Below are 10,670 nucleotides of genomic sequence, written 5' to 3'. Positions count from 1 at the left end.
CTCCACACTTGAAGTAATTGATCTTAATTCAGCCACCCGTTCCCTTTGTCAATGCCACAGTGGCCGCAGTACTGCCCGTCGGTAGCGCCCTGGTACGTTGTCTGGAAAACGCACATAAAAAAATTCAACACATTTCAGTCACCATTTTTCTTTCAAATGTTGATTATTCACTGTTAAAAACAAAGCTTCTTGTAACCGTCAGATATTGCTCTCGTAAAGGAAACTATGTTTCATGTGTTTCTATGTCTTTGTGTTTGCTAGTTTGTGCATAGTTATAAATTGAATGGTTGTTGATGGATCTTTGTGATTCTTAGTATTTTGGTAGATGTTGACACATGAAAAAAAAGTTGAACATTTGATTCCCCACCCAGCATCTACTTTAGGTATTAAATTGAGACTACAAGCCATCAAGTATGGCCGTCTTTTTCTAGTGTTTACACGGCAAAATCATTCCAAAAGTTCACCGAAGGCTTCTTATAACCTTACAAGCTCTTGTTAGTTATTGATAATCTTACAGGCCATTGTGTAAGGGTTTGAACTTTAGACCTGTTGTCAATTAGATGTAGTTACAATTTATGTACTAGTTAGTTTATTTTTACCCTATTTGTGGAAGGATTGATATAACAGGTGACTATCACCTTTTCAATCTGGAGACCAGTCTGTAAGGTTGGATTTAATCATACCATGCCGATTGCCTTTCCATGGGCACAACATCTGGACATATCAGTGGTTTTGAACCCGGGCCCCCTGGCTTACCTATTGCGCCACAGAATACCACTATGAGCGTACTGTTTACGTTCGCTCACATTGCAACTTAAAGTAAAACAGCAAACGACGAGGGTCAAAATGTAGTCAGGTACCTACGCACATTGTCACAGACAGGCTTTCCGTTGTTTTCGTTGCAGTTGTTGCAGCAGACGTAGAAGTGAACACGAGAGGTTCCTCCCAAAGTAATGTGGGAGCATTTTCCCAGGGATGGTTGAATAGGCCCACGGACTTCAACCAGGCGAATGTTATCCTGGACAAGACTGGTCTCCTGGCCGGATGAGTGGACCAAGAAAGTAGCCACAATCACAACCAAGCGAAGCGATGCTAATGGTGACATGGCGGTTTAGAAAGGCGCCCAAAACTTAGACAAACGTGCTTTTGTTGGAAGATTTGCAGTGTGAGCTTTATTCTGTGTTAACTTGCTCGGTATCTAGTGATAAGACGGTAAAGTCCACAGGATGTCCGCCCATTGTTCCATTAAGATCGATTATATAGTGTTGTTGTTTTGGGACTGGCAACGCTTTGTTGGCTTACCAAAATGGTCACGATCACGTGAGTGGGTACCACTATGACTCTGGGAACGAGATCCATCACGTGACCCTACCAGGCGTTATTGAAGTGCCGCCTTTGGTGCCGTTGACGTTTTCTCGACCATCCAGAGGACGAAAACGCTGGGCACCGTTATAGCACCACTTAAGCCGACTACATAGAACGAGTTTAATGTACTAAAAATGGCCTTAAGCTTGTACGGTCTCATTTTTCGTGACACCGAGTGGTAAGATAAAGATTCAAGGACAATGAACTCTTCACCCTTTGCTGGTTTGTTAAATTGTTTGCTTGGCACGCTTTTGCATGGAACACAATAGTACACAGGGTCCAATGTTCGAGCTTAAGATTGTGCCAACGGGTCTATAACGGCGAAGAGAGGGGAGACAAACTCAGGCTGCGATTCGAGCAAGCCATACATCATATAATAGAGAAGTACGATGGTAAGTGGAAGCTACCTTATTGCAAAGCATATTACTTTCTTATAACACCTATATTTGATGTGAATACTTATATACTGATAGCTTTCAATGTCCATATATTTTACGTTGGTCGGTCGTTGGAGACACAACCTGTAGATACTACGTCATTTTATAAAAAGAGGAAAGGTCGGCTTGTCATTTCTTAATTAGTCTTTAGTCAAGACAAATAGGGATAAATCTAGATCTATATCCGTCTCTTCTCGTCTTCGTAGACGGTCTTAAGTATGTACTGCAAGGAGTTCACCAGTTAGTATGTATAATCAGACACATGTATGTACAAAAAGAGAAATGAAACAAACATTGGTGATCCTGAGACTCTCTTTGTTGTTTGAAGTAAAAACGAAGCAATCTGGCGTGTGTTGTGTTTCCCGCGCGATGCGAACTATGTACCCAAGTTCCCGGATGAACCCTGGAACAAGCGGAATCCTATCCACTTGCGCGTTCACACTGCAATGATGTAGATATCTGCACGAACAAAAGCCGACACTACAGGAACGCCCTCTATCTGTTACGCCTGGCGGTGCAGCAATGGAAGAAAAATGAAATCCAGTTTGTCCTTCAACTGGGTGACGTCTATGGTTTTCTATTCCGGTCAAAATCCAACTACGGCGTACTTAAGCTTACTACGAAGTAGCTCACAGAAGTGGATCCGATACGGCTTAAACCTGAAGTAAGCCGTAGTTGCCTGAAGTACGGCCTGGCTGAAGTACGCCGTAGTTGAGTTGTGACCGGAATAGAACACCATATACATCGTAAAAATCGTACTGACCTGAGGTACGGTCTGACCAAGGAGGTTGAAAAAAGGAATGGTCTGTTCAAGCTAAGGCCCGTTCCGGCCCGGCAAACTTGATATCATTGCACTGATACACTGAAACAGGAATTCGAATGCAGTCCCCAAGCAGATGTTAGGTTGAGAGGTTTTAATGTTTTTTAGTGACAGTCAGGCTTCAAACCTGTCGGAACAGCCACAGGTGTAACTTCAATGTCTATTAAATGAAAACATTGTAGACATGCACTAAATGTTAAGAACTCCATCCTGAGATTTATAAAATAAAGTTATATTCTTCAAGCAGATTTTTAATGATCCGAGGACGCACTAATTATAGGTCAGGGACGAGATAATTATTACATGTAGAATCCATATATTTTGTCTCTTGCAGGGGGTAGCTATCTTGGAAGGAGTGTCTTTTGTGATGTCCCTCTTAACAGGACATAGGAGCGGGGACTAAGGCTACTTTTGTGGTTGGACGAGTTGATACATTGTGTTAGGATCCACCCTGAGGCTCCAGTGTGAATGTACTTCATTTCAAGGAGGTTCTATAACCCCCTTTCTCATTTCAATTCTATATGGCTTGTGTGGTTTGATTCTTGAACAAGTCCACGCAAAAAGGTATGTAAATTTAGCTTTCTTTGTGTAGTCGTATGTAAAACACACAAGAATTCAGGAGAATTGCGTGGATCTGCGCTTGCTTTTTGTAAGTATCATATAAAATCTGGGTCATTCATTTTACATGTTTACCTTCGCCAAGAAGCGTATGTTTTCGGTTATTGCCTTCGACAAGAGGGCTATGGAAACGGTTGAGCTAGGACTTTTTTGTCTTTATCTTGTTCTCAGTGTAGCGTTTTCAGGGAGAGAATACAATAACGTTATGTGTCAAGGTGGGGGTAAGACGTCGTAGTCCAACTATGTCGCAGTGTGGCTGAAAATACGTAGTTCGGGTTACTGTAAATACCTGAGTTTTGACCGGGATAAAAAACCACATACGACGTAGTTCAGTCAAGCCGTACTTCAGGAAGTTAAGCCGTATCGGACCCACTTCTGTGAGCTACGTCGTAGTAAGCGTAAGTACGGCGTAGTTGGCTGAAGTACGCCGTAGTTGAATTTTGACCCGAATAGAAAACCATAGACGTCATCGACGAGTTGAACGCCCGAGACGACCAATAAGAAAACGCCTTACGTACTGTTTTGAAGGAAGGTTGCCCGTTTATTTGCTGTACATCACGTTTGGGGAAACCATGCAAATTTAACCGGCTAGAGAGGTGAGCCATTTTCTGCTTGTCTGTCATCGGTATCTTTTAAGATATTAAAATAAGCTACCTATTTTGCCAGTTCTACTATAAAACAATTCACATCGGCCGGAATATAAACTTTTGGTATAAAATGGGACTAACTTTACATAACAGCTAAAAGGCAGACATTTGCTTGAGAGTAAATACGGCATATTCCAGCCATCTCCCTCCTCACGCTAACAATAGACTGTTCCAAATCACCCATGTGCGAAAATGAAACACTTCTGCTTAATAAGATCACTTCTACTAATCACACTAGTCCAATTATGTTCCCATACAAGAATGGACTCCCATGTGAATTTGCACAATAGACGAGTCAAGAATTATTTCGACTGAAAACATGGCCTTTTAAACCTATCTAGACCGGGATTTTGGGGGATTCCTGGCCCCCCTTGTTAATTTCAAAACGGCCGGGGTTACGATCACCCAATTCGGAGGGGCTGATGTACTGGTAAAGTTTTCGTTTTTTTGTATCCGTAGCCTCATTGGCCTCCCTTGAGTAATTAAGCTCATTTGTGAAAAATTTGTTAACAATTAACGGTTGAGAATCACAGAAGGGGTGCTCTAGCGATAGAAAACATAACAAAAATTGACTGATAATTTGTTTTTCCCAGTGAAGATAGGCCCCCACATGCATAATGGTACAGTCGGCCCCTCGTGCCCAGCCCCTCGTGCCCGGCCTATCGTGCCCATATGGCTGGCATCGGGAGCGCTCCTTAGCCAGATGAGAAAACAAGTATAGTTTAGCAAGAAAACAAGTTAAGTTAAGCAAGGAAATCTAAAAATCCCGTTGTTTAAAATACCCACATTATTGAATTTTGTAAAATGTGCCTTTTAGGAACCCGTTTTCATGGCTACACGAACAATTATTACTCATTGTATTTCTTGCTTTTAGGAAAAGTAACAAAGTTTGGTTGTCCTAGCATTAGCCGTTTGTAAGTTATACGACGCCAAAGTTGGCGCAGGCAGCAACACACACCGCCAAGCCCAAAACACACACACACTCCAGTCTGGATTGGGCTGAGGATCGTATGAATGCTTAGACACCCCTCAGATCAAATCACACACCTGCCATGATTGAAATTTTCAAGCTGTATTCAAACTAGCATGATTAATCTAGCCTGGTATCCGGCCATAATATAGCGAAGTGCTGAAAACGGAGGGTGAGGCTTTCGTGGTTTTGCTTCTCTTCAATTTTTAAAATATCTTCACTGATATATTTTACAGCCACACAATGATGCATGTATGTAACATTAGAAACAACAGGAAAAACGTGGTGTTACACACGCACCATATTTGTCACCCCTTAGATACTTTCATGCCCTTAGTGACAGACAATGTTTTGTAACAGTAAGGAGTACGTTGCGTAATTATGTAAACAGACTCAACCGGTTAGGTAGGTGATCTATTTCCTTGTAGTCTGTCACCGGCTTCACAAAATCAGTTTGCATTGCAGGTAAGCATCTTGCTATTTATCCTTTACTACTATAGCTATGAAAAAGTCGTTTTTTTTAAAAAAAGGGTAACAACCATAGTGAACAAATAATTCTATCTATGAATGCAAGGCAATTTCTATGAGTCTTTCGTATATTTTGCAAATGGCTGGTCGGTCGTGACAACCTCATATAGTTTGGATGGGCAGATAAGAAGACTCACATGAAACGCAAACAACACGATTGACTTTATTCGCATTTTATAAACTTTACGATTTGTATATTGGTGAATGTTTAACACCAATTGTAATAACTCGTACCGACTTGAAATGTATGGCAGTCGGAGTTTGCGAACAGTAACTACAGTTACTCTGCCCGTACAGGCGGTCGGGAAATTCCCCCGAAGGAAAATTCAATCAACTGTGAAATGAGACGCTATCAAATGTTTTGAAAGTAATAAGTAGCCTTTTTATGATTTAAAGACGGTTATATGACGAGGAAGTAATAATAAGATAGCAAATGGGTTAACAGACGAAAAGACGATACCGATATATTGTGCAACATATATGCTTTGTATACGTGAAAAGAATGGGATATTTCACAGAACGCCGATTTGTCATTAATTTTCTGTGTGTAGTTTGGTACTGTTGAAGCATATCAATGAGGCATACGCCCGTCTCTTATGTTTCTAAATAATTTAAAGTTATACTTACCTTGACATCTGTAACACATGCATATGGGTGGTGCCCATCTCCATTTCTATAGCCATTTGCACAAAGATTTGTGCAAGACATTATACTTACGTCATTGGTCTAGCTAGTCCGCTGGCAGGTATGTGTTTTTCCTTGTGGCATGTGGTCCGACTGGTAGCTGCCGATACGGAGGTAGGGCCACAGCAAGTTAGTTTTATGGATGACATCCTCTGCAGATTGCAAAAATAACGAAGTTGGGTAAAAAAAGATGGCCAAGAAAGAACAAAATGGCGAATTTTATTAACAGACACAATAAACGTTGTAACAAGACTTAAAGTGACAAAATATGGTATCATATCCAACAAGACATTCATTCCTAGAAGTATTTTCCACGTTAGCGTACAAAAAAGAAACTGAACAATCATTACTAGTGTTTGTGTGTATTTGTGTGTGTGGGTTGTCTCAAAAAAGAATTTCTTGAAGTTAAAGTACATTATGTCTATCGTTACAACGGTGTATCAATAGAAATTTTAGGGAATTCGTACGAGCTCTGCTAATAGTACTGCTGTCAGTCAGATTATACAGATGACAAAAAAACAAACGACGACGTTTACAATACTCATTAATGTATTGTGCTGCAAATAATAAAGATCGTATGAATTCAGTAAAAATCATACGAATTATGCCAAAGTCGTGTGCGTCATTGCAGTGGATCGTATGAATTCCACAAAATTCCTCTACGATATTCCGTAATACTAGTATGAAAGTCGTAAAATTCTTGTGAATAATCATATATAACCTCCTTGGAGCTACATAGAGCTCTAATAATTTCTTTAAGGTGACGCGAAACATTTGTTTGTATTCGTAGTGCGTGGAGCTGCTCGCTTAGCCCTACATCCACGGGTATGCTTTCAAGTGGCCATCCATAGCTGTAACACTTTCTTGAAATGTGTTTACGTTTAAATTGCACAGAGCTAGCTCCATGGAGCTGGAGGGCTGTACAGGGCTCCTCCATGGAGCTTGCTCGTGCAGCCTCTTCTCAAGTTAGCGCGGGCCTCTTAAACCCCCTCTCAAAATAAAGATAAACCAAGTTTAACATAGCATAGAGTTTGTTTTCATCTGTACATTATTTTAATAGCCTTTTTTTAATCTTTCTACAGATACCAACATCAAACATCCGTCGACGTTTTATCGCATATGCGAGTAACAGCCCCGAAAAGTGACGTTTGCGTTACACAGAACAGCATATATGCAACATCTAAGGATCATCCTAAAGTCGGGCCTAGGCGTCCTACTCGCAATAATGGTTGCATCTGGAGACGCGCTGACGTCCATTCTCATGCGTCTTACCAAACTTGGCGGTGTACAGAACTTTCAGTCCATCTTCTGGAACCAAGTCGCGCAGATGATCTTCGTCTTGTGTCTTACCATTGCCGTTCGACCCAAACTCAGAAGGGAATGTTGGAAGGAGACCGTTGTTTTGGTTTCAGGAGGAATACTCCGCGTTGCAGCAACGGTGTGTTTGTGTCTATCGTATCTACATGTTTTACCGGGGAACACGTGGTCTGTTGTGTACGGCCTTGGCCCCGTCCTCACCATTGGACTGGCAGCACTGATCGCCAAGGAACGACCGAATGTCGTCCAAGTCGTGGGGATGGTCATCTGCATCTGTGGGGTGACCATGGTCGGGGTTTCTATGAATGCCAAGGAGGCCAACAGTCAGACTGTGCAACAACAAGTACTGACTTTACTTTATCCACTTTCTGCCACTAGTCTCCTCACCCTGTGTTGGGTTTTACTGAGATGGCTGTCCCAGAGAGGCGTTCCCCTTGTGACACACATGTTCTACTACAGCATTAGCGGTATCCTCCTATTGCCTCTTGCTTACCTTGTAGAGAAGCCAGGGTGGAGTTTTTCTCCAGGTATATGGGGGTTACTAGTTGCCCAGACGCTTGCATATGCAATGCAATATATCAGTAACGCTGCCGCCATTCACAACGAAACCATCATAACAGTTCAGATTTTGAAGGTACTAACAATACCCATGGCCTTCCTTATGGGAGTCTTTTTACTAAAACTGGCGCCAAACGTTCTAGAGATTTGTGGTGGAGCTATAGCGACGGTAGGCGCGGTGGTGGTTGGCCTGTGGGCCTTAAGATCAAATCTTAAGCAGAAACGTCATGAACAGATCAAGGAGATTCTTGGCTTCTCCGACAAGCCGACGTAAGTGTTGAGGCGGCCGAAACATCTTTTTCCTACCATCTTAGACTTCCATACTGAAAAAAAATCAGTTTTGTTCCGTCACAACACCTTCATGCGTGATATAGATTTTTTTTAGATACGACACAAACAAATTTTAAAAAATAAAACGAATGCGAACAGTTAGACTTAGAAATAAGAAATGATTATAAGAATATGAAAGTTAGAACTAATAGAGTAGAATCTGAAAGTTGAACAGCTAACAATGAATTGAGTCGAGGGAGTAACAACTGCAAAACTTAGTATTATATTGTTTGGTAGTGATAGCATTTGCAGGTTGACTTCCATATATATTTTTACCGCTAATTATTTCAATATCGACCTTATAATAATATATACCTTTCCAGCAAAACACCAGTGTTTGGCCATTTGTCCAATCAGCGCACGGTCTACTACTAGGTCGCTGCGACAAATCTAATTATGTCTGTCAAACCACCTTTTCAATCAACTGTAAACTATCTATTTTTATGAAAGAAAATGTCTCGACTGTAAATAATAACTTGTTGTTTTGTAACCATCTACATGTATTGAAAATAGTTCCTGGCAATCGTGGAAATCATGTGGTGTATAGGGGTTATACATAATAGCCAGTATTTGTACATGAGAGAAAGGCTTGTATGTGCGAAGAGGCCTCCTTGTGCGATAACTATGATAGCTAAGATACTACTTTTGTAGTCTCAACCTCCTTGAGGTTGTCAAATGTATCGTTACCATCACCCATGTGATAGAAGACGCATATACTTCTTACCACCACCTGTGCAATAGCTGTATAAAATGTACTTTGTAGACATACTTGTCTCAAGTTCCCTGTGCTGGTCTTATGTACTCTTACTCATGCGATAGGAGACTCGTGTACTTTTTATCACTACCTGTGCAATAGTTGTAGATTATAGACATATTGGTCCTTTTGTGCATGTACCCTAACGAAGGTGGTTACGAGTACTTTGTATTACTCCCTGTACAGTAGCTTGAATACTTTTTTGTTGATAAATATACTATTTGTTTTTTTAAGAATAAAGCTTGAAAAAAAAACCCTTTTCAATTAGCATCTATTGAATAGTAGTTGAAGTATGATTTGCGAAAGCTTCCATTTGGTCGCCAATTTTGCAGACTACCTCGATATGTATGTCGGAAGTCATATTTTACCGAGTAAAAGAGTTACCTCAATGTATGCATGATCAAAGCCTAGTTGTGTCTGATTAGCGCTTTTGACAAGGATGTTCTAAAATCAAAAGGGGTTGGAGCTTATATTGCTCCGCCCAAATGGTCACTGTTTAGTATGAATGAATGAATGAACTTTATTGCACGACATTTGTACATGGTACAATTGTAAGGCAATGGTGATAAATCAATCAATACAATGACTTGTCTAAGGTCTATAACTACATACATGTACAGTACAGGAATGTGAACATAAATGGCGTATTGACATAGTGTAATATACAAAATAAACAAGTCGGTCTGTTACTGTACAATAGATTCTCTCTTTTTTAGAGCATTACAAATGTATTGGCCTAAATACGAAGATATGTAGTCTGGACATGACATAAGTAGATTGAAAGTACATGTGTTTGTCTTTGGTAAAGGTGTGCTAGATTTACTTGTGATCATATCCATTAATTTTTGTCTATCTACGCTATATGCAGGGCAAGTCATTAGAAAATGATACTCATCTTCAATACCATCTTTACACGAAGGACATTGCCTCTGGTTGGCTGGTACATTACGGTACCGACCTTTTTCTATTTCCAAGCAGTGTGAACTGATTGTTGAGTACATACACATGATCTTGGACATTGAACGGAGTTAAGGTAAGAGGTATAAAAGAAGCCATGTAGATTAGGAATGTCCAAAAATCACTGAACAGAGGCAGTGGTCGTTATAATCTTCTTTGACCAATTGGTGACGTCATGTATCATCAACAGCATCTCGTGCTAATAAGATCACATGTCTGTAATTTTGCAGTTTTCAACTTTTTTGAGTTTACTTTGTGAAGTGATTCGTCATCAGTACATATCCTGAACAAGTCGACATCGACAATGGTCATTGAAAATTTCATCATTCTAAATCCTTGTGATGAAAGAAATTTGAGCATTTTACTATCATGATTACTGTCAACACAGATGAACTTTCATGATAATATGCACACATACACAAAACAGAGTTGATCATAGTTGTCCAAGTCGTCATTCCTAATATTTTCATGTTTGAAAACGCGCAAGTGAGATACAGAGAGAATATAATCGAAAACGTCATGAGCTGACCGTTCTGACGCCATTTTGAAAATCGCACAGGATTTGAACCGAACACTCTGCCGTCCACGGTCAGTGTTTGACTTAAAATGGCAGTCATGGCTAGCTAGAGCCACAGTTAACAGTGGTTGTAAAGATGGTACAGGCATAGTTTGTGTGGACCACATA

At 40.5% G+C, this 10,670-nt stretch overlaps 1 protein-coding gene across 1 annotated transcript; it reads left to right on the top strand.

The window, feature by feature from the left end:
* Positions 1–4,785: 4,785 nt before the first annotated feature.
* LOC118429727 lies at positions 4,786–8,341 on the top strand. Its single transcript, XM_035840345.1, has 2 exons — positions 4,786–5,322; positions 7,152–8,341. The coding sequence occupies exon 2, from the start codon at positions 7,241–7,243 to the stop codon at positions 8,216–8,218; it is 978 nt and encodes a 325-aa protein (XP_035696238.1). The 5' UTR covers positions 4,786–5,322; positions 7,152–7,240; the 3' UTR covers positions 8,219–8,341.
* Positions 8,342–10,670: the final 2,329 nt, after the last annotated feature.

The sequence above is a fragment of the Branchiostoma floridae genome, chromosome 13, assembly GCF_000003815.2.
Source record: "Branchiostoma floridae strain S238N-H82 chromosome 13, Bfl_VNyyK, whole genome shotgun sequence".
NCBI classification, from domain to species: Eukaryota; Metazoa; Chordata; class Leptocardii; order Amphioxiformes; family Branchiostomatidae; genus Branchiostoma; species Branchiostoma floridae.
This window is presented reverse-complemented; position numbering and strand designations above follow the sequence as displayed.